This window comes from Botryllus schlosseri, chromosome 15 (genome assembly GCF_051294905.1).
Source record: "Botryllus schlosseri isolate E-star chromosome 15, Bs_hap1, whole genome shotgun sequence".
Classification (NCBI taxonomy): Eukaryota; Metazoa; Chordata; class Ascidiacea; order Stolidobranchia; family Styelidae; genus Botryllus; species Botryllus schlosseri.
The window spans coordinates 10,869,738-10,894,904 of record NC_137250.1 but is presented as its reverse complement, the minus strand read 5'-3'; the positions used below and the strand labels follow the sequence as shown (position 1 = coordinate 10,894,904).

The window sequence follows — 25,167 nt, the reverse complement described above, 5'->3', positions numbered from 1 at the left end:
GTTAGCTGTGGAAATTGACGGATTTTAGAGGCTGGTATGGAGCAGTGGTTAGTTAATGCAAAGCTACTTGATTCGACACCATATATATGCTCGTGCCTGAAACTTTATCTGACCATTGGTGTTTCAATTGCAAGCTGTGAGAGGAGCTTCTCAAAGCTCAGACTGATTAAGTCTTATTTACGTTCTACCATGAATGATGATCGGCTATCAGCTCTATCCATTCTGTCTATAGAAAGTGACTTTATACGTTCAAAAACTTGAATTCGAGGTTAGTATCGCTGATTTTGCTTCAGTGAAAGCCCGAAAAGCTAAGTCTTGAGGCGGCCATTGATTTCTATTTGCACAATACATTCGTTCGCTATTTCTTGTCCGTCTTATTTTTGGCCTTATTAACGTTGAGACGGTGAGGCTGAGATGTGGCATATTATTTGTAATTATTTGTATTGACAAGATTGCTTGAAAATCAATATATGTCGAAATTTGCTGCTGTCTACTTAGGGAGGGGGCGGCATTTAAGCGAGAACCAGGGGCGGCAGCACATGCTGCTACGCCAGTGGTCTCGAGTCAATGACTTGGTTCGAGTCATGCGCAATGACTCGAGTCCAAGTCGAGTCAATACACAGATTGACTCGAGTCGAGTCAATTCTGCATTTTGAAAAAATGACTCGAGTCAAGTCGAGTCATCAGAAAATCGTGACTCGAGTCATTACAACCCTGCGGCTGGATCAACAGAGAATGGAACGGTCATGTAAGTACAACATGTCCCATCCGGAAAGTAAGGCCTCGACTCAGCATTGAGAAGTTAGAGGTGATCAATGATTAAACTCAAAATCAACCCCACGTGAAGAAACAGAATCTACTCGCGTACCACCTGGAAGACCTTCGCGTACCACTGGTGGTACGCGTATAGTGGTACGCGTACCACAGGTTGGGAACCACTGGCCTAGGCGAAGTAGAGAAGAGGCATGCATACTGAATGAAAATTGAAGCAGAGAATATAAAAGGCAAGCGACAAAATGAGGTGGCCTGTTGCACATTTTCATGTCTTGTTTCCGATATTCACAAGCTAACTCGATTTTCCGATATGAATATTTCATTGACTATAGAGTATCAACCTATAGGATACCATGTTATTACAACTCAGTTTTCCATGAGATTACTAACTACCAACTGGTAACTTCAACTACTAACTAGTAATGTATTCTTAAACCATTGAGTTATAAACAAGACTCCACAGTCCACTATTTCACTGAAGTGGTCCTGGCGGAATTTCGGCGGAATATTTGTGATCACGTGAAACACTATTTTCGCGAACGCAGAATATTAACCCTCAACCGATGCACGGCAAATATCATATTTCAGGCTGGATACGAAAGTGTACCTCACCTACGATTCAGATAATTAACACATCAAATTACTTTATTTAAAATCAATTTCTAGATTCCAGATCGTCCTGCTCAATTACGAACACGAGGACCAAGGCTACGTTATATTGCGCTGTCGGGCATTGTTGGCCGCCATTTCAATGTATGGCAAATTCCACATTCAAGGCCGGATTTAAAAGTGTACCTCACCTACAATTCAGATAATTAACACATCATCGGAAAGAGCGTTCAAATTACTTTATTTAAAATCCAATTCTAGATTCCAGATCGCCCTGCTTAATTACGAACACGAGGACCAAGGCTACGTTATATTGCGCTGTCGGGCAATGTTGGCCGCCATTTCAGTGTATGGCAAATTCCACATTCAAGGCCGGATTTAAAAGTGTACCTCACCTACAATTCAGATAATTAACACACCATCGGAAAGAGCTTTCAAATTACTTTATTTAAAATCCAATTCTAGATTCCAGATCGCCCTGCTTAATTACGAACACGATGACCAAGTTACGTATATTGCGCTGTCGGGCATTATTCGCCGCCATTTTAGTGTATGGCAAATTCCACATTCAAGGCCGGATTTAAAAGTGTACCTCACCTATAATTCAGATAATTAACACATCATCGAAAAGAGCTTTCAAATTACTTTATTTAAAATCCATTTCTAGATTCCAGATCGTCCAGCTTAATTACGAACACGAGGACCAAGGCTACGTTATATTGCGCTGTCGGGCAATGTTGGCCGCCATTTCAATGTATGGCAAATTCCACATTCAAAGCCGGATTTAAAAGTGTACCTCACCCACAATTCAGATAATTAACACATCATCGGAAAGAGCGTTCAAATGACTTTATTTAAAATCCATTTCTATATTCCAGATCGTCCTGCTTAATTACGAACACGAGGACCAAGGCTACGTTATATTGCGCTGTCGGGCATTGTTGGCCGCCATTTCAATGTATGGCAAATTCCACATTCAAGGCCGGATTTAAAAGTGTACCTCACCCACAATTCAGATAATTAACACATCATCGGAAAGAGCGTTCAAATCGTCCATTTTTGATAGCATATCTTGCGACAGTAACAGACCGATCCAAAACATTGCAGTGGTAACAAATCCTTTTTTGTAGTACTTGCGACACAGGATGGATGCAGCTTTCATGCTGTGACTGAAGCAATTTATTACGAATGTCTTTTCTATGTCATTTTGCGCAGCATTGCCAGTTACAATGCGATAGCATCGGTAATAATACTGAAGTCTATTTTCTCTGTTAAACGCATCCAAAACTGCATTCCATACGGCTTTACTACCGTCAATCACAATGATGAGAGGTTTCGTGGATCGCTCTCTACCCGAAGAATCGCGTATGAAGTCTCGCAGAAAGTTTCCTATTGTTATTGCGTCATGCTTGCTTGTGAGAAAGCTTGCCACCGGCATTCCCGGCTGACCCTTTCTTGGGTTTCGTACAAAAAGCACATAGATTTGGAAATTTTCAAAGCCCTTACTGCTGCGCACAACACCTCCTGAGCCATCGATGAAAAGGAAGTCCACGCGACACAACTCTTTATAGATATTTATTTGCCCATCATTGTACATAGTAACGGTTGGGGGATTCGCGGACCACGCACGCAGAAAATTAGTTTTCTTCTCATTCGTGAAAATTTTCACCAATTTATCCATGCAGAATAGCCAGTTTTTAGAATATTTTACCACTGGACAACCATCTCTTTTGATGTCTTTCAAAACGTCAGTCGAAGGTGCAAATGTATGTGAACCAAAAAACCGTTCATTTTCTGACAATGTATCAAATAAATCCCGATGCACTTGAGTCGGGGTTTTGTAATTAAGCTCTTCTTTCAGTTTCAGCCGCTGTTCGCCTTTAACTCTTCTTGATTTAGTGCATTCGTGACGATGATGCCTGTCTCCAGTTATAAGAAAGTCGATTTGCGTCGAATTCACCATACTGTAAAATTGCGCATGGATAGTGACCGTACATTCGCAACATGTTTTATGACCGCAGTACAGTATGACATTGCCTTCGTAATATCGCTCAGATTCCGTCGTAATCTCTGTCACTTTGTATGGAGCACGCAAATAATTACTTTTTATCATAGGCACACATGAATCATAAACTTGCCGAAGAGCCCGTATAAGTGTCGTTCTGTACGGAGAATTATTGTCAAAATGATGTTGGCCGCGATTTTTAATGGCCCTTTCCCATTCTTGTACGGTGATTGAAGTTGACATTCGTAAGTTCACCTCATCAGGTTCTTCGATCTTGTCCGATATCTTCGATGTCATTCTTCCAATCGATTCGATTGCGGAATCACTCACCCATGCTTCATTAATTTCGCTGTGCGCGACTGGTTTAGAATTCGACGTCATCCGGGAATCTGGAAACGATTTTGTATGATCAGATGCGTCTTGTTCTGTGATATCATCTTCAGAGACATTACTATTCAGGGAAGTATCATATGAAGGATCCAATATTCCATCTTTTTCGGTGACATCATCTTCAGTCACGTTAGGATTCAGAGAAGCGTCATCAGATTGATTTAATATTCCACCATTTTCTGTGATATCATCTTCGGTGATATTGCGATTCGGGGAAGCATCATATGAAGAATGCAATATTCGATCTTTTTCCGTGGCATCATCTTCAGTGACATTAGGATTCAGAGAAGCATCATCGGATTGATTTAATATTCCACCATTTTCTGTGATATCATCTTCGGTGATATTGCGATTCAGGGAAGCATCATATGAAAAATCCAATATTCCATCTTTTTCCATGGCGTCATTTTCAGTGACATTAGGATTCAGAGAAGCATCATCTGAAGGATTTAACATTCCATCTATTTCTGTGATCCCTGCACCGTTAGGAGACTTGGGGGGAAATAACTCCTTGTCGACATTCGGATTTTCAGTGCGCTGCGGTGCGTGAGTGTAAACCCGGCGATTTTTTTTGCCGGTGTTATGGTCTTTACCACGTCCACAAGCTAAAGACATCATCCTTACGTCTTATAACCTACCTATTGTCAAAGTTTAATATTCACATCCTAATCGTATGTTTTATGTATGATGTAGATTGGACATATTTTCTTATAGGGAGAAGACTGGAAATATATAATAATTTATCGTGGTCCAAACCCTGGCACGCCTATATCCGCATTGCACAGCGAAAACGATTACTCCGGTGTAACGGTATGAAAACACTACTAATCTGCTTATCCCCAATTTAAATTCACTCATCCAGAAATAGAAACATTCATTTTCATTAGACACGATGGAATATAGATCACTCGCAATACGCGATAAATAGCAATGCGCAGATTTGTACAAACTATACTGGATTTTCGAAAAGCGCAACTAGAACTAGAACTAGAACTACAAACTTTCTAAAACCTCAACTATAATGTCTCAATATAGATGCCTACAATTCACCAATCCTGCAAAAGTCTCCTTGAATTCGACGAAGGCGACTTGCTGTACTATTTGCAATCTCACGCGAAGATACACCATCCGCCTATACATCGCAGTCACGCCTATCAGAATGTGGGATGCATATAGCGGAATTGCCCGAACAAATTGCCGAAAAGGGTCAGATTTTATCAGAGCCGGGGCCACTTAGGGGCATATCTCGAAATAACAATAGTGCGTAAATATAGGGAAACTTTGGTGGATGACCGGTAGTCCCATTGATAGTTCACACAGCTAGCAAAGTATCCTGCTGCCAGCGGAGAATAACTGACATCAGATGAAAGGGATACCGACAATCATAATTCTTGAAAATTGAGTCATCAAAAACACGCAGCATGCACTGTACAATAGCGGAATAATACGGAAAATGAATTATCCTATTCTATTTGTAATTAGTCGGGAAGATCTGGAATCTAAAAATGGATTTTAAATAAAGTAATTTGAACGCTCTTTCCGATGATGTGTTAATTATCTGAATTGTGGGTGAGGTACACTTTTAAATCCGGCCTTGAATGTGGAATTTGCCATACATTGAAATGGCGGCCAACAATGCCCGACAGCGCAATATAACGTAGCCTTGGTCCTCGTGTTCGTAATTAAGCAGGACGATCTGGAATATAGAAATGGATTTTAAATAAAGTCATTTGAACGCTCTTTCCGATGATGTGTTAATTATCTGAATTGTGGGTGAGGTACACTTTTAAATCCGGCCTTGAATGTGGAATTTGCCATACATTGAAATGGCGGCGAATAATGCCCGACAGCGCAATATACGTAACTTGGTCATCGTGTTCGTAATTAAGCAGGACGATCTGGAATATAGAAATGGATTTTAAATAAAGTAATTTGAACGCTCTTTTCGATGATGTGTTAATTATCTGAATTGTGGGTGAGGTACACTTTTAAATCCGGCCTTGAATGTGGAATTTGCCATACATTGAAATGGCGGTCAACAATGCCCGACAACGCAATATAACGTAGCCTTGGTCCTCGTGTTTGTAATTAAGCAGGACGATCTGGAATATAGAAATGGATTTTAAATAAAGTAATTTGAACGCTCTTTTCGATGATGTGTTAATTATCTGAATTGTAGGTGAGGTACACTTTTAAATCCGGCCTTGAATGTGGAATTTTCCATACATTGAAATGGCGGCCAACATTGCCCGACAGCGCAATATAACGTAGCCTTGGTCCTCGTGTTCGTAATTAAGCAGGACGATCTGGAATCTAGAAATGGATTTTAAATAAAGTAATTTGAAAGCTCTTTCCGATGATGTGTTAATTATCTGAATTGTGGGTGAGGTACACTTTTAAATCCGGCCTTGAATGTGGAATTTGCCATACATTGAAATGGCGGCCAACAATGCCAGACAGCGCAATATAACGTAGCCTTGGTCGTCGTGTTCGTAATTAAGCAGGACGATCTGGAATATAGAAATGGATTTTAAATAAAGTAATTTGAACGCTCTTTCCGATGATGTGTTAATTATCTGAATTGTGGGTGAGGTACACTTTTAAATCCGGCCTTGAATGTGGAATTTGCCATACACTAAAATGGCGGCGAATAATGCCCGACAGCGCAATATACGTAACTTGGTCATCGTGTTCGTAATTAAGCAGGGCGATCTGGAATCTAGAATTGGATTTTAAATAAAGTAATTTGAAAGCTCTTTCCGATGATGTGTTAATTATCTGAATTATAGGTGAGGTACACTTTTAAATCCGGCCTTGAATGTGGAATTTGCCATACATTGAAATGGCGGCCAACAATGCCAGACAGCGCAATATAACGTAGCCTTGGTCCTCGTGTTCGCAATTAAGCAGGACGATCTGGAATATAGAAATGGATTTTAAATAAAGTAATTTGAACGCTCTTTCCGATGATGTGTTAATTATCTGAATTGTAGGTGAGGTACACTTTTAAATCCGGCCTTGAATGTGGAATTTGCCATACATTGAAATGGCGGTCAACAATGCCCGACAGCGCAATATAACGTAGCCTTGGTCCTCGTGTTTGTAATTAAGCAGGACGATCTGGAATATAGAAATGGATTTTAAATAAAGTAATTTGAACGCTCTTTTCGATGATGTGTTAATTATCTGAATTGTAGGTGAGGTACACTTTTAAATCCGGCCTTGAATGTGGAATTTTCCATACATTGAAATGGCGGCCAACATTGCCCGACAGCGCAATATAACGTAGCCTTGGTCCTCGTGTTCGTAATTAAGCAGGACGATCTGGAATCTAGAAATGGATTTTAAATAAAGTAATTTGAAAGCTCTTTCCGATGATGTGTTAATTATCTGAATTATAGGTGAGGTACACTTTTAAATCCGGCCTTGAATGTGGAATTTGCCATACATTGAAATGGCGGCCAACAATGCCAGACAGCGCAATATAACGTAGCCTTGGTCCTCGTGTTCGTAATTAAGCAGGACGATCTGGAATATAGAAATGGATTTTAAATAAAGTAATTTGAACGCTCTTTCCGATGATGTGTTAATTATCTGAATTGTGGGTGAGGTACACTTTTAAATCCGGCCTTGAATGTGGAATTTGCCATACACTAAAATGGCGGCGAATAATGCCCGACAGCGCAATATACGTAACTTGGTCATCGTGTTCGTAATTAAGCAGGGCGATCTGGAATCTAGAATTGGATTTTAAATAAAGTAATTTGAAAGCTCTTTCCGATGATGTGTTAATTATCTGAATTATAGGTGAGGTACACTTTTAAATCCGGCCTTGAATGTGGAATTTGCCATACATTGAAATGGCGGCCAACAATGCCAGACAGCGCAATATAACGTAGCCTTGGTCCTCGTGTTCGCAATTAAGCAGGACGATCTGGAATATAGAAATGGATTTTAAATAAAGTAATTTGAACGCTCTTTCCGATGATGTGTTAATTATCTGAATTGTAGGTGAGGTACACTTTTAAATCCGGCCTTGAATGTGGAATTTTCCATACATTGAAATGGCGGCCAACATTGCCCGACAGCGCAATATAACGTAGCCTTGGTCCTCGTGTTCGTAATTAAGCAGGACGATCTGGAATCTAGAAATGGATTTTAAATAAAGTAATTTGAAAGCTCTTTCCGATGATGTGTTAATTATCTGAATTATAGGTGAGGTACACTTTTAAATCCGGCCTTGAATGTGGAATTTGCCATACATTGAAATGGCGGCCAACAATGCCAGACAGCGCAATATAACGTAGCCTTGGTCCTCGTGTTCGTAATTAAGCAGGACGATCTGGAATATAGAAATGGATTTTAAATAAAGTAATTTGAACGCTCTTTCCGATGATGTGTTAATTATCTGAATTGTAGGTGAGGTACACTTTTAAATCCGGCCTTGAATGTGGAATTTGCCATACACTAAAATGGCGGCGAATAATGCCCGACAGCGCAATATACGTAACTTGGTCATCGTGTTCGTAATTAAGCAGGGCGATCTGGAATCTAGAATTGGATTTTAAATAAAGTAATTTGAAAGCTCTTTCCGATGATGTGTTAATTATCTGAATTGTGGGTGAGGTACACTTTTAAATCCGGCCTTGAATGTGGAATTTGCCATACATTGAAATGGCGGCCAACATTGCCCGACAGCGCAATATAACGTAGCCTTGGTCCTCGTGTTCGTAATTAAGCAGGACGATCTGGAATATAGAAATGGATTTTAAATAAAGTAATTTGAAAGCTCTTTCCGATGATGTGTTAATTATCTGAATTGTAGGTGAGGTACACTTTTAAATCCGGCCTTGAATGTGGAATTTGCCATACATTGAAATGGCGGCCAACAATGCCCGACAGCGCAATATAACGTAGCCTTGGTCCTCGTGTTCGTAATTAAGCAGGACGATCTGGAATCTAGAAATTGATTTTAAATAAAGTAATTTGATGTGTTAATTATCTGAATCGTAGGTGAGGTACACTTTCGTATCCAGCCTGAAATATGATATTTGCCGTGCATCGGTTGAGGGTTAATATTCTGCGTTCGCGAAAATAGTGTTTCACGTGATCACAAATATTCCGCCGAAATTCCGCCAGGACCACTTCAGTACTATTTCCATATGATGTGAGGGAATTCTGCCAGAATCATAGTGAGAAACACATGCTGATTGAGGACCACAAAAGATACGACCAAAGAATGTAGAATACGACCACTGAGCTAAACGACGAACAACAAACAGCGTGTGAACTGAAACCTGAAGCGTGTTCGGTGCGATCACTGAGCTGCGTTGCGCAGGATCAGTTAGTCAGGAAAAGCTTGCGACTGTGACTGTTTTTCGTAATGTGTGACTGGTATGAGCCACATAGATCGTAGTCCTGTTTAAAAACTTGCATTAATATGAATTTATCGAAGTCACCGGGTTGTAATGCTAATGCCGAGGACTGGTCGACTGGAGTGTCAGTGTGATGTGATCGCATGCAAAATAAGGTCAGTTGCTACGTGCGCAATGAGGTCAGTCACATCAAAATAAGATCTATCGTTAGTTCGTTACGTGCAAAATGAGGTCAGTCCGCGCGCAATAATGATTACATCGCTAATGAACCTATCCCCAAACCCAAGCTTTGATGTCGACTGCTGAGGAGTGAGGACGACGACCCCAACTTCCAACCCAGATGAATTAACACCCAACCTTGATGACTCTCACCCCAATCCTTGGGACCCCCAAACTTACAGATTTTCACCCACAACCCTTACATTATTGTAGCTCTCCTGCATGTAGCGATTGACCTTATTTTGCATTACTGTTCATTTTAAACATGGATGCATAACATATCAAAATATTGTCATATATGTTATAGTTAACAATTTTTGTAAGTGTTTCGCACAATGCTTGATGTTTACATTTCACTGATTTCATAATATCAATTTCAGATACGTCTGCTCATTTCAAAAATGGGCCTATCTAAGCAATACCTGAGATATCTGCCACTGGCCCAGTTTGGAGTCATCGGTAGCAGTCGATGCAACATTGTCTTCTTATCACTACGCGGTACTAAAACCCGATTTGTGGCAGTAGGCTCATGCGAACATGTCAATATCTGGGATATCAGAACCAATCGCAAAGTGATGATCCTAAGAGGGGATAAGGCCGCCGCTACGGTAGTTGCTGCAAGTCCCGACGGACAGCACCTAAGTGTGGGTTACTCGAACGGCTCGGTCAAAGTGTTTAGCCTTTTGACATCGGAGATGCTCATTACATACAATGGACATAAATCTGGTGTTACGTCTATCGTGTACGAATCCGATGGTTTGAGGCTAGCCTCCGGTGCTAATGACGGCGAGGTTATTGTCTGGGACCTGGTTAACGAAAGCGGTCTTTACAAATTGAACGGTCACAAAGACCAAGTTACATGTTGTAAGTTCGTCGAAGGACAAAATTGCTTGGTGACATCATCTAAAGACACGTTGGTGAAATGGTGGGACTTGGACACCCAGCATTGCTTTAAAACAATGGTCGGCCACAGGGCCGAGGTATGGGGGTTTCTGATGAGTCACAAAAACGAATTAATTATTACTGGAAGTTCTGACAGTTCATTACGTGTTTGGAAATTGAATTTTTCCGACACGAAAGAAGATATCAAAACACCTAGCCCCGATGATGCTGAAGACATAAATGAAGACTCTACAGAATACTCCAGTAAAATATCGAGCAGGAGTATCGGGTCTGTTCTGAGGGAAGAAACGGATCGCGTTGTTACCCTGAGACAAAGCGCAGACGGCCGATTGGTCGCTTGCCACGGTACCGGGAAATTTGTGGAATTGTTCAAAATTAGGAGCAAAGACGAAATGAAGGTCTATCAGAAGAAGCGATTGAAAAAATTGAAACGTAAAATGGACGAATCTCAGGAAAATGCAAACGAGAATGTCACGACGGCGGATTCTGATAATTACGATAGTCGCGACGTGTTTACGAACGTCGGCAAGTTTAAGACTCCCGGTAAAGTGAGATCCATTGACGTCTCGAAAGATGGAGACTCTTACTGCGTTGTCTGTCTTCTGCAAAACAATCAGATCGTTGTTAAAAGTCTCAACACAGACTTGATTCAACCCGAAATAACTCTGACTGCCAAACTGGATATAGCTGGTCACAGAAGCATTTCCAAGTGTCTCAGCTTTACATCGGACGGGCTAGCGATGTTGAGCGCGTCCGCCAATTCAATAAAACTCTGGAATCGAGTGAGTCACGAGTGTATTCAGACATGCGAAACGGACCGTGCGTCTGCTTGCATGTTTATACCCGGCGACAGGCAATTTGTGGCAGGCACGGCGAAAGGAAATGTTGAAATACATGATATACCGTCTGGGAAATGTGTGGAAAATGTGGAGGGCGCTCATAGTGATACTGTCACCTCGATCGCGTTATATGCTGGTAAGCAAGGTTGCGCCACTGCGAGCAAGGATAAATCTGTCAAATTCTGGAGTTTCGACCTCGTTTTGGACGAGGAGTTTTCCAAAACTGCAAAAAGGCTCACTCTCACACATAGCCGCACTTTGAAACTCGACGAGGAAGTCAGCGTCATCGAGTTCACGCCGAATAGAAAGCTGATCGCGTGCGCTCTTTTAAACTGCACCGTGCAACTGTTCTATGTGGACTCACTGAAATTCTTTTTGTCACTTTATGGCCATTCCTTGCCGGTGACGTGTCTTAGCATAAGCGACGATTCGACGTTGATCGCGACTGGTTCTACGGACCGCAACATAAAATTGTGGGGGTTGGATTTCGGAGACTGTCACAAAAGCATTTTCGCGCACGACGACAATATATGCGGGGTAAAATTCGTGCCGGAAACTCATCTCTTATTCAGCGCCGGGCGCGATGGGGAAATCAAACAGTGGGACGCTGACAAATTCCTGCACGTACAAACCTTAAAAGGACATATCGGCGGTGTCTCGGCAATCGCGATTGATCCGCAAGGAGATTTCGTGTTGTCCTGCGGGGTCGATATGTCGCTCCGTCTGTGGAGTAGATCCAATGAGATTGTAATACCAGACGAGGAGCAAGAGCAGATGAGAGAAGAAGAAGATAATGACAGGCTCGTCAAAAGTCTGGCTCCTTCGTCACTCACGAAAGACGAAGATATCGAATCGGGTCGTGTCAGTAAACCAACGATCGAGTCTGTAAAAGGCGCGGAAAGCATAATGGAAGCCGTCGAATTACACCGGGTAGAAAATATGAAGCCTCCCAATGATAAAGGACCGACACATCCTTTACTACTCGCGCACGGTAATATCTCTTCGAAAAGATACGTGCTCGAGACGATAAGGAGAGTTAAATCGGCCGAGTTAGAGGAATCCTTACTTGTCTTGCCTTTCTCGTACGTTCCTGACATTTTCAAACTGTTGAACGAGTACGTCTCGAAAGGGTGGGAGGTGGAATTGTCGTGCCGGTGTCTATTGTTCCTGTTGAAGCTACACTACAAGCTGATATCGACTAGCAAGGAGCTTGTGCCGGTTTTGGAGAGTCTGGAAGCGAACGCCGATGCCAGCGTCGGGGACTTGCGTGGCGCGATCGGATTTAATCTGGCTTATTTGTCGCACTTGAAAAGAGAAATGGAATCGAAGAACGATATCAGCTTCTTTGAAGATGCTACAGATAGCTACCAACAGAAGAAAAAGCGAAGGAAAAAGAAAGAACATGCTCTGTTAACCATGTAGAACGGGGGCTGCAGCACTGCACGTACATGAGGTAGTAGTACTATCATCATCATGACATCAACCAATGATGCTGGAAATTAGAAAACGGTAGCATCGGGTTTCGGGAGGACCTATTTTGGTTATGGCTGCAAATTCGTGTGCACGTGTTTGGAGAAGATTTTCTGGATGAAAAACCACAGATGGATGGCGGATCGATATCTGTTTCATTCGATGAATGATATGGGAACAATTTCTAAATAGTGGAACACGCAATGTCACTGCTAAATTTAGGCAATTAATGCTTTTTGACACCATGTGAATATACTTGTCAATTTAAACCTGTTCAACGCAATACTGTTTGATTACAGCAGTGTTTTATAATGGTATGTGATCAGGTTGGTTATTTGTGGGACAATATAACGTCAAATTCTACATGCCGCTTCATTCATAATCGCAAGATTCATTTTCAATTTAGGACGCATAGTAATGCATTCTTCTACAGCTGTAGAGCAGTGTTTATATGAGAGTGCAGAAGAGGCGAGAGAGTTATATATCCACGATGTGGTGCCCAGATTGAAATCACCACCCACCGCCTTGGAATTTTATCGCCACTGGGTCGCTCAAAACCGGCCGTTCGTTGTGGAAGGCGGTGCTGCCGACTGGCCTGCGTGTAAGAAATGGTCATCTAAATATTTCAGGTGCACTGTTTCACATTTAGTCGCGACGGCATTATGTGACGGACTTGTTTAACAGGGAGAAATATGGCGATAAGGTCTTGTCAGTCGCGGTTACACCCAATGGCCGGGCGGATGCTGTGAACAATGGAAAATTTATACTGCCAGAGGAAAGAGAGATGACTTTTGACGAATTCTTGAATGAAATGGATGATGAGACGTCAGACGTATTCTATATACAGAAGCAAAACTCTAATTTGACCCTTGACATGCCAGAACTACTTCCTGATGTAGTGGAAGAGATCTCTTGGGCAACTGAGGCGTTAGGAGCTAAGCCGGATGCGGTTAACTTCTGGATGGGTTCTGCCAGGTCCGTCACATCGATGCATAAGGATCATTATGAGAATATATATGTAGTCGTAAAGGGCGCTAAGGAATTCATTCTACACTCGCCTACAGACCGGCCTTTTATACCCCACAAATCTTACCCACTAGCTCAATATTTGAAAACGAATGGTACATGGACTGTGCAAGATATCTCATCAACACCAGTACCTTGGGTGAGCGTAGATCCAGCCAACCCAAAATATAACGAGTATCCCATGTACAAAAAAGCCAAGAAAATCACATGTACTGTAAAAGCTGGAGATCTATTGTATCTTCCTGCCCTGTGGTTTCATCACGTTTCGCAAACGGATGGTACAATCGCAGTTAACTATTGGTATGACATGGAGTTCGATGTCAAATATGCATACTTTCAAACTCTTGACAAGTTGAACGGATTGCTTGGTAGATGATTGAATTTTTAACGCCGATACAATATTACCTCCGTTCATGTGGGTGGACATTGCAATTAATGATTGTCTATGTCAGCGGTCCTCAACTCGAGGACAACACAATCCATAGAGTTTATGGCGAGGCGACGAGCCCTATCAGGCCTGAACATTTTGAAAATCATAAGAAATTAATGATGATATTCTGTCAAAATTGATAGATCTGGAACTAGGCAATAGTTGGTCTAAAATGCACTCAGAACTTCCGCAATCCGATCTGCATGAAGCGTATGCAGAAAAAAACTGAATATATGAAATACACATCGAGTGTCAAAATATTCTAGTAACCGCAAAAAATACATCTCATTGCAAATACGAATCACTATTATTTTCTTTTTTCGTGCAGCTTGCTCGAATAAATGTGAATTGAAAACTATCCGTCTCATCTTTCGATTGTTAGGCTGATACACCGCAGTGACCAAAATGAGGAGAAAAGTGGTTGAGTAACTTTCTCAAGCTACTTTCGTGCTGAAAGAACTGAACGTGTCACGCATTAAACCTAGCGCACCTATTTCAGCGAACGCCATGCAAGCAGGCTATTTTGCGTGAAGCAAAGCCAGAGGTTTATTCAAACGAATGAGGGAATTAAAAATAGAGAGATTTGGCCGTCGGATGTAAACGGCGGCAGCTTGATTCTTAGTCCGCCCGTACAGTGTAAGAAGACGGCGCTCACAATAAATACAGTCGACTTGCACATTTCCAAAGGTAAGACAATAAATATGTTGAGAGAGACAGGCTCGTAACAAAATAAATCATCTTTTGCGACTGATGTAGAGCGTCGAAATCTCCGATCCAAACTAATTTGATGCTCTTCTGTCACATGCGCTATAAGAAAATATCGCCGACAGTGCATTGTCGCGAATAATCACCGATAACAATAAAAAGGGTTAAGTGCTCGAACACAATGTCAAAATACGCACATGCAGCCGTTCCACCCAGATTTATGACGTGTCAATTGTCAATACGCGTTTTGCTTGCAAATATTCAAAATCATGCGCTTAAAACACACCCGTCTATGTTTACGATACTAGGGCAAAATCTCCGTGTGCCGTAACTGAGTGCGATGACTGCATGCCAGTCTTGAAACACGCGGTATGTCCGATTAGACAGCAATCAACGGCCACCAAGAGACGGTAGGCAAGTGAATGAAAAGAGAGAAAATCGATAAAAACAAATTTTCACATAGAGTCGACTCGCTCTTTCAAGCTGTTCAACTCCTGGGCAACGTCCGTGGGCAAGTCTGTCGTGACTTGTTCGTCAAAATATTTCTTTATCTCTTCCGTTTCCTGCTGCCAGAATCCTTTCGGCAATTCGAAAAGCTCCTTCATGTCCACATTCTCGTTCAAGCCGTCCAGGTTGATGGCCCCTTCGGACGGCAGGAGACCGATCGGAGATTTGACTGCGTTTTCTGCTCCGTCCATTCTTCCGAATATCCATTCCAAAACGCGAATGTTTTCGCCAAAGCCGGGCCAAATGAACTTGCCGTCGGCGCCCTGAAATGGAATAAACAATTTCATATTGTTCAATAGATATCGTTATACTAGGCCTGGGCACTACTTCGAGTACTCGAATACAAGTAAAGCATCAATTGCGATGATTCGAGTCGAGTAGCGAATTATTAATTACTTTGAGAAATAAATACCGGTCTATGTGATTTTACTTGGTTGGTCTTAACTCGACACTGAAAATGTGTTGCACAAGGCTATGAATATTTATGGAATGACATTTCTGCGAGTTAGTGATCAACGTGCGGCTTTGTCACAAATCGCGATGAAATAGTAGTCATGGTCAAGAAATACAGTATTTTAAAATATATTTAGACAGAATACAGCATTTCTATACATTTTTGACGTTTCCAGGTCATTATTACTGTTATGACATCATACCAAGTTGTAATTGGAATGGTAATCTATTTTCCCCAGCAGGTGAGCAGGTGAGAGCATTATGAGTAAAAAGAATTATAAATCGACATTACCACACGCTTGTGAAGGACCCCTACTAGCTTCCAAGGACGAAATCACCCCATTTTGCTCGTAAAAATTGGCGCATTAACGCAGCAAAGAGTGCAGTCAAATGTGTTTGGGCGTCAAAATGTTGAGTTTGAGAAAGAAGAAGGCATCAAGTCCTACTAACAATGTACGGTGGGATAATTCTGATGAAGAAATATGCAATCGGGCGTGCGGAGATTAAATGCGATATCTATTTTGAGCGTGAGATGAAGCGCCTAACGAGGTTGACATATGACAATCTGACACGCCGTACAACAGGTTATTGTAACGTGAAAAGATATTACATTACGATCAAAAAGATTATAAAATCTTAAAGTATACGAGTTCTTTCTATTGGGTCTATGCCAACGCACTCCAAAACAACACCGTGCGATGGACGCTTCAATTTTTTTCCTAGCAGCGTTCTCAAAATCAATGGCCTGAGTGAACAGAAAGTTTGGGTAAAGAACAAGCAAACCTTTCGAAACCAATTGACGTGGAAGACCTTCGGTATATGACGCCCCGGCTTGTCAATGCTCAGCCAGTGCTCGAGGTAATGTCCGAAGTTGTATCCGAAAAAAGGTCTCATCGCGAACGGATCATGCATGATCTTCTTGCCACCTGTGAAAGAAAAGAAATGTCGTGATGTTGTACGTGTCAGAGTGAAAAGACTCTCATTCTCACCAAATTCAGCCGCGGCAGTCGCTTCGGATCTCATAGAGGCGCCGATAAACACGCCGTGTCTCCAGTCGAAAGCCTCGTACACCAACGGCACTCCTGGTAAATTCAATGATATGCAGGTTGGTAAAAGTAATTAGTAGATTTTCAAGTGAAAGCAGAAGGAAACGTAGAAATTTCAAACACATGTCAAAAAGAAGATTTGGTCGTGAGGTGGATACTTTTGAATTCACAAGATCAATCTTCGCAACTAACAGAAAATGACCAAGGACATCAGACATATGTGTAGTAGGGTTGTTCAAAATTACTTTTTTCACGGATTCCAGGGATTCTTTGATTAAATTGTTAGGTTGCCTGAAAAATTGAGTAAAAAAAATTCAAATATTACTGTCAACCACATATAATTGTCAAGTGGCCTAAAAGAAAGATGTATAACAATTTTTGCCCACTTCCAACCGATTGAAGCGAAGTTGAAAGTTTTGGATTCGCAAAAATAGCATTGACGGAGGAAAATCCTAGCTAGAGTAATAAATGAAAAACTCAAATAACTTCGCTGCTACGGGTTGGAATTGTGACAAAGTTGTTTTGTATTGTTTTTGTAGACAGCTCAACAATTTCAAGGGGTTGACAGCAAAATTCGAAAAAAAATTTTTTTGAAAAAAAATTTAAAAAATTCAATTGGTTCTGCGTCGGCGTATACTGTTTGGAATTGAGCCAAATTTGGTGCGCAGCGATTTTTTAGACAACCCAACAATTTAATCAGTGTATCTCCGCGATTTGAGAAAAAGAGTTATTTTTGAACATCCCTAATGTGCAGTTTTAAATATATGCTCCATTATCGCGATATAAATGCATTTCATGCAATTATGATGACAGTTTCACTCGCAAAAGCGAAGCAAACTCATCCAAATAGCATTTTCTACTTGTCAAAATCTATATTGCAAAAAGTAAGTGGTTTTACAAAAAATGTGTTCAAGCAGAAGGGGTACTTGATTAATTTGACTCTGATATGCCAAGCCACTAGATTCAGACCTTAGATTACATCATATAAACGTTCACTAACCTTGCGGCCGTCTACCGCCGAAAATAATGGCGTCTATCGGGACCCCGTCTGGACTTTCCCAGTCCGCGTCCATGGCGGGGCACTGTCCGGCGGGTGCGCAGAATCTCGAGTTGGCATGGGCCGCCAATTCTTCACTGCCTGAATGGTAAATCGACGATATGGATTTTGCTGAAAACGTAACGAGCACACAACTTCTATACCAGGCGTCCACTTCTCATTTTTCCAAGACGTAATGTCCACGCCATCTGGTATCGGTTCATCCATCCCTTCCCAGTACACACCACCGTCCGAGGTCTCGGCTACGTTTGTGAACACTGGAAACACATTGTTCACATTACAATATCACAATAAACTCAAATATATCCAACGACCAAACTCTAGTACAGAATTGATCCGATTCCAAGTCTAGTATCAATCACTGTGACATTACATACAGTGAGACTGTTGAAATTTACCTTCTATGAAAGAAGAATGATATATGAAAATATAATGTTTGGTGTTTGGTCCGACAAAGAAATAAATATCAGCTCCCGATCATCACATATGTTCTTCGTGATCATAAGTATAACACAGCTTATCGTACCAATGCTGAGAGTAGATGCATGACGAAAATTTACCCAAGTGTAAGTAAGTTTGAAAAAAGAGGCTATCTCATAATTTTTGGCTAGTCTTGGATTACCTGTATTCGTCATGCAGGTTTTCATGGCGTTCGGGTTGGTTTTCATGGAAGTTCCCGGAGCCACTCCGAAGAAGCCGTTTTCAGGATTAATGGCTCTCAGCCTTCCCTCGCCATCGAATTTCATCCAGGCAATGTCATCTCCGACGCATTCAATCTGCAAAATATCGGGACACCGTTAAGTTTCCCTCTTCCTATTACCTATTATATTAATGATCGTAGATACCTTCCATCCTGGCAGTGACGGCTGCATCATCGCGAGATTCGTTTTGCCGCAAGCGCTCGGGAATGCCGCCGCAATATACTTTTTCTTTCCTTCCGGATTTGTGATGCCGAGTATCTGAATGTGTAGCTATTTTTAACGAGCATCTCAAGATGAAGTTGATCATAGGGGAAGTCAGTCATGAAGTTCTTACATAATGGATTTGGTTAAGTATAAATAAGTGCCTTTGGGATAGATTTCCATCACTTTTATGATTTTAATCAGAAGGTTCCTACCCATGATTCATTATATCAGCTCTGACAACAGTAGTGTACTTACCAGCATATGCTCGGCAAGCCAACCCTCCCGCTTTGCAATCGTGGAACCGATACGCAAAGCGAAACATTTCTTCCCCAGCAACGAGTTCCCACCATACCCAGATCCGTACGACATAATCTCATTGTTGGCCGGGATATGAGACACTAAAACGTTCTCCGGATCGCACGGCCAGTTATTCACGAGTTCCCCTTCAAATAACGCATCGAATGAAAGTTATTGTAACTGGAGCAATAAAATCAACGTACTTGTAAGAGGCAACGGCGCGCCGACACTGTGAAGGCACTTCACGAAATCCTCGCCACCGTCAATGTAATCGAGTACTCGAGGCGTAACACGCGTCATAATTCTCATGCTAGCCGCGACGTATTTCGAGTCTGTCAGCTCGATTCCGTACTTTGAAATCGGACCTCCGAGCGGACCCATGCTGAACGGAATGACGTACATCGTACGACCTGAATTGAAAATGAAACAAGATTTCGATCACACTATTCCGGGGGTGGGCAAACTGTGGCTCGCGAGCAGCATGCGGCTCTTCCAAGCCTTCGACTGCGGCTCTTTAATGACTTCACAATGCATATGTGCGTTTCCCCATTTTGCAAGAAAGGTTTAACCTTAGAATTGGTGCGTTTTATCGCGTATCAACAATATGCGTATTGTCTCTGTGTTGTTTTTTCCTTGTGGTTTGCGTAAGACTTGCAAATTTTAGGGGAAGGTGCTATGCGGCTCGCGCATGAATCAGATCTGCCCACCCCTGCGCTATTCGATGATTAATTACCGCAATTACCGGCTTGTCAATCGAACCGCATTCACTGGCTGACAACGTAATCATCTCATTCTTTGTTGAATATGGCCAACAGGCCAACTTTAGACATTAGGGAAACGCTCGGTCATCAGTCTACTAGGTGAGCATCAAACTGCCATAGTTAAAAAAGGTCATAAGCATGAGAGTGGTCACGGAATAATCACGCATGCAAGGGATTTTTAAAACAGCACACTGCAGTAATACTTGATTTGCACAGGAATTCACAAGTATTGGTAGCTATATAATCTCATTCATGAATAAATCTCATCCCTAGTATCATATTCACAAATGAAATCATACTTACTTAGCCTTTGTTTGTTAAAAGCAAGTCTACTGACTAAATTCGACAGTAAATGAAATTGGTATGATTACCTTACCCTATTTGGTTGCAACAAGGGTATGGATGTTTGTATTCTAGGGTACCCTTCAAAACTCATGCAGAACGATAATTAACATTATTAAACAATGACACTTTTCCTATGCTAAATTGAACAAATTGATACATTCATTTGGCATGGCATTGTAATGTCACATTAAAATTTGAATAACAAGACCATTAAGACATCCTATTGGACAAGTATTAAGCAGTCGACAATGTCCAACTGCAATATTGTAGTACCTTGCATACAGCCGGTAAACCGTTCTTTGATAGCATTTTGCAAATCTGCCGGTGACATCCAATACCCTAATTTTCCTTCGACGCCATCCTTGGGGGTTGGTATCGTGTCGCTCCGTTTTTCGGAAGATATCACGGTTTTACTTTCAACTCTCGCGACATCTTTTGGGTCTGTGCGAGCTAGCCAGCTGTGAAGTGACAAAATGACCTTTATCACGAGCATATCTCTACAAAGTCTTGACCCTTGAACATTCATGCAAAGGTTGCGATAAGGAAGCCGAGTGATGTCATAGAATTGCTCAATTTCCGTTCTGAGTAATTCAGAGATTCTGACCGATATTGCACATCGACAGTCATCATAAATTGGGTAGTGACACATCACATAGAAAAACAGATTCAGGCTCCTATGAGTATGATGTAAGAAACCAATGATGTAGCGTGAAATTCGTCAATTGATGGAGGAAGGTGTGAATATATCGAGGGTGTCTGGTAATCGATAACTGCATTCAGAATAAATACATGATTTGATAAATAAAGCACACACATATGCTGGTTTCTCTCTTTCTCTTCACGAAGAGATGCAGATTTCTCTTACCGTAAATTTCCATGTATAATACGCACATTTTAATAAATTTTTCTGTCCTAAAATCGGGGGTGCGTATTATACATGGGTACAAGAATTTTGAAAAAATTGTTGAAAAAATTTCCCTCGAAATAAAACTTGCAATTACAATTTTCTTCTTGTTTGTTGTCAATTGCGCATCACATCCAGCCATCGTGCCCGGAATCGGGTGGAAATCTGATTACGCACCTATTTTCCACCCATGGTAGATGTATTCGACTAGTTTACACCCATTGCAAGGGTGTGAAAGTATCGTTTGCCTGGTTGACACCCCACACTAATGACACTATGGTGGAAATCTAGTTAATACACCTTTCTTCTCTGCTGCTTCAAACACGCTCCATACGAACACAATGCTCTCGTATCAGACGCTTGCTTGATCACCTTGTCGTACAGGGGGTGCGTATTATACATGGGTTCAGGCTTTTCCTCAGTTTTGACATGCCATTTCAAGGGTGCGTATTATACATGGGGGTTTGCTATACATGGAAAATTACGGTAGTAGTACTGATCTTCATAGGTGGTCACCGGTCAGTAACACAGTATTTCCATCTTCTCCGAGTACACAAGTATTTTTTTAGAATTATCACTACTTTTGTGGAGTGATTTTAAGATCTTAATTATCTACTTCCAGCTGTAATTAAGTAGAACATGTCGGCGTTACTTCCACATCTGTTTGAGTTCACCAATTTGATCACCCCTTTGTACGATAGCGATTCTACGCCAAAATCTCTGGCACTTCAACTGCTTCCAACACCCAAGGCGCCAAAGATCTTACCAGTTGTCGTATTTCGGCAACGCCTTTATCATCCCATCTTTTTGTAAAGACTTCATGAATCTCATATTTTCATCCGCAGATCCGTCACATATGTGGACTTCATCTGGTTGGCACAAACTTGCTTTCTCGTCAATGTATTGCTGCAATGGCAAAGCAATTTTGAGCAAATGAGTAGCGTTTGAGGTTTAATATCTTGCTCGGTAAAATACCATTGATTTATTGGAAATGTATAATATTTGGTGTAAGTAGAGTGTTCATAAATATAGCTACAACCAACAATAAATACGTTTCTCCATGTACCAGTTGATGAAAAAGAATTAATACGATCAAATCGTAAATTTCTGCTCAAGATATTGATTTCCAAGACAAGTCAAAGTACCGTACTCAAGTAGGTCGTTCAAAACAGTAGATTCGGCCGTTTCTACTTTACAAAATCCAAAACCTACTTGAGCATTCTGAAAAAGTACAAGTATTCTGCTACTAACCACATTGATGATATCAAATTCATATTATTATGGGTATTCCGTTTGTATTTAAATGATTCAATTTCCATTTGCCCACTTCCAAGCGATTGTATAAAACTTGATTACCCTATTTCATAACAAAGCATATAATATAGACACCAGTCGTATATTGTCACGATTCGGATAGCCCCACACTGCACGTACACACGCAATACCGGATATCCGACTATGTAAGCAATAGAAAAGGAAGGTGAAAGACGCTGATAACTCACTTGCACGCTCGCCGGTAACTGCGCTACTTTGATCACTCTTTCCGTTTTTTGATATCGGGCTATGCCGCACGCGATTGCCCTCGCCGAATTGTGCGTCGGAAATAGCTTGTGTACCATAGACCCGCATGACCTGTCAACGAAAGTTCACACGCGTTTTACGCCCGCCGAAAACACGATCTCGATGGACAGCGCGGCGTGCAACACGCGACATCAAACTTACGCATCGGTTTTCCGAGCGCGCTTCGGCAGGCCAGCGGACTGAACGGAGGTGACATCGATAGCAGCCATGGTTTATACTTTACGAAAACGTAATTGACACAATAAGTACGTACTAAATATAATAACCATAAAGCATTCGCTTTAGAACCGAATACAGACTACTACCGCTGTCGTTGTTTTAATAATCATGGTGTTTCGACTACTTCAGTTATTATAAGCCAGCCCGATATTCTTCATTACGATTCCTGAACCCGCTTTTTACCGCGGCACACTTTCGTGCTAGAATTTCGCGGATCATACAGCGAGGAGGAGCCGAGATAAACCTCTAAACGTGCATAGGAATTTTGGAGTCAACCTGGAACCCGCAATCCATTAGTGTTGTAGCTATGGAGCTTCCGCTATCTCGCCACCGCTGGACAATCACAAATTGGTGGAACAATCGTAGTTTCTAATTTAAAGACACAATCAAGTGAATCAATTACGGCCGCGTCCGCGTCATTGGATTTTTTATCGCCACGAGAAATTTTACTCTTTTACAGTTCGTTCAGCGACATCAATTTATACCCGCGAGATGCTTGATGAATAATACCAACACCAGACTTTGAATTTTGGTACTGTAGCAAGCTGTATCCCACATTCTTAAATTCAAGGAAAAACAAGCGCCAGTCCCCGTTTCGCGGTTCGCCAGTCGTGAACCTCGAATTGAAATCGAGTGAAATTTTGTAAACATATATACTTTTTGATCAATCGAAAAAATGCTTATTTCGTCGACGAAATATCCGCGGACTGGTTTTACAAGTCATGATTGGGGCGGAACAGGCTCCGACGGCCAATCGCTTTGCCGTGATTACCGGACAGAAATCAGGCACGTCATAGGTACGCCGATGTGGTCTAACGGCGGAGCCCACCGAGATCTGATTGGTCGATCCGGAAAAAGGTGTGATCAAACTCGGAAAACTGCTGTAATTTTAGACGCTAGGTCGGTGAACGATTGGCTGTCGCCACGAAGGTGTGATCCAATAGTTTTATTACGAACGAAACAAGAGGCTCATTCCCACGAATTTCGAATCGAGAATGATCGAACTAGCTGTCGGTGCGAGATTGTGAAATTCTTCGAAACAATGAGGTTTCTAGCCGAATCATCGCGACGCAGGACCACAAATATATTCACCGGCGTATTTATTTTGATTACACACACATTTATTACTTTAACGACTCTTCAAGTCAAGTGTGAATGTTCATGTCAGATTAGCATTATGCTTAGCACGTAGCGTATTAAACCTAATTCATTGCAAAATTAAGCTATGCGCGTAGCATGCATGGTCTGGTAAACTAACGCAAACCAATCGCCTTCAAAGGAAACATCCCGCCAATCAAGTCTCCAGGGCCTCGTTGATCAATCAGTAAAGTGACAGATTAACAACATCGCCGTGAACTACACAGACATCAAATCATGCGACCACGCGGTTGATTTGAGCACATATTTGACATCATTAATCCACGGAAATTCTGATAACTCAGCGGCTCCACGAAGCCCAATTTGCAGCCGCAAATTTTACAACGATTGTCGTACAATCTACCAATATTTGTCACCCATCAGCGTGTCAATAAATCTAAACATCGGCGCTCGCCGTGAAAAGTGTCTACGTGCGAGTATGCACAAGTCAGGCAACCTCGGGACAAGTTTACTTTGGCTGAGGCCACAGCGCTATTGCGTAATTCTTAAGCAGTTGCGAAATACGCCGGCAAAGGTCGACGACCGTGATTGGTGGAAACGGTAGGCGCGTCGGAATCGAACAAAGCGTCACTATCGGCAACATAATGTCTCATTCCTAGCGGCAATTAAATGCGTCATCGATGCTTCACAGAACTGGTGCTTAGTTCATCATCATCATTGGTTTATTGTTCATCATAGTTGTGTTGAACCAACACGAAATTTTCATTATATGTCATTGTAAATAGGCCCTCACGTTTACCAAATTCTATACCCCATGCAAGCTTGGTATATCTATGTTAATCAACTTGAAAAGAACCTGTTTATATACATGTTTTGGATGTAATATCCAATTTATTAATCTATAAGCATAATTAGCAATACGATACCTGACCTCAGATGAATACGACACCTGATCAGTGATCAATCATTAGTCGGTAACAAAAACAACTTACACGTTTTGTTACGGAATTCCATGTAGAAAAGTTTTCAACTTACCTTCTCATAACAGACAGTGCCGGCGCCATTGTAAATTCCCGTACCGTTATTATTTGGAAAAGGTAAGGCAACTACTTGAATGCTGGATGAACAAAAATCACACTGTACTAATGCAAGAAAGTAATCGACTGAGACGCACTGGCGCATATCATAGTATGATAGTACAAATGTTACGTATAATAATGATTAGCTTATCAATGATCTTTTCCAATTA

At 41.5% G+C, this 25,167-nt stretch overlaps 4 protein-coding genes across 5 annotated transcripts in view; 3 read left to right on the top strand and 1 right to left on the bottom strand.

Annotated features, from left to right (window-relative positions):
• LOC145457681 (WD repeat-containing protein 3-like) overlaps nucleotides 1-12,947 on the top strand; it is a 108,294-nt gene extending 95,347 nt beyond the window's left edge. The window contains exons 1-2 of one of the 2 annotated variants that reach the window (XM_080335939.1): nucleotides 9,006-9,308; nucleotides 9,753-12,947. In XM_080335939.1, coding sequence (XP_080192065.1) covers nucleotides 9,297-9,308; nucleotides 9,753-12,536 — 2,796 coding nt within the window. In that variant the 5' untranslated portion in view covers nucleotides 9,006-9,296 and the 3' untranslated portion in view covers nucleotides 12,537-12,947. Of the gene's footprint in view, nucleotides 1-9,005; nucleotides 9,309-9,752 lie in introns of those variants that run through there. The other variant, XM_080335940.1, reaches the window with a different exon arrangement.
• The window catches only part of LOC145457714 (D-amino-acid oxidase-like), a 73,126-nt gene that overhangs the window by 41,314 nt on the left and 6,645 nt on the right, over nucleotides 1-25,167 (top strand). The window lies entirely within an intron of this gene.
• Nucleotides 13,002-14,907, top strand: LOC145457720 (bifunctional peptidase and (3S)-lysyl hydroxylase JMJD7-like). Its single transcript, XM_080335998.1, has 2 exons — nucleotides 13,002-13,213; nucleotides 13,269-14,907. The coding sequence occupies exons 1-2, from the start codon at nucleotides 13,002-13,004 to the stop codon at nucleotides 13,984-13,986; spliced, it is 930 nt and encodes a 309-aa protein (XP_080192124.1). The 3' UTR covers nucleotides 13,987-14,907.
• On the bottom strand, nucleotides 14,562-23,415 carry LOC145457692 (phosphoenolpyruvate carboxykinase, cytosolic [GTP]-like). The gene is made up of 13 exons (XM_080335961.1): nucleotides 22,743-23,415; nucleotides 22,523-22,652; nucleotides 21,787-21,926; nucleotides 20,390-20,574; nucleotides 19,214-19,420; nucleotides 18,969-19,156; nucleotides 18,654-18,767; nucleotides 18,431-18,584; nucleotides 17,952-18,065; nucleotides 17,752-17,889; nucleotides 16,695-16,787; nucleotides 16,489-16,631; nucleotides 14,562-15,515 (listed from the first exon to the last, which is right to left on the bottom strand). Exons 1-13 carry the CDS (start codon nucleotides 22,808-22,810, stop codon nucleotides 15,201-15,203), a joined length of 1,989 nt encoding a protein of 662 aa, XP_080192087.1. The 5' UTR covers nucleotides 22,811-23,415; the 3' UTR covers nucleotides 14,562-15,200.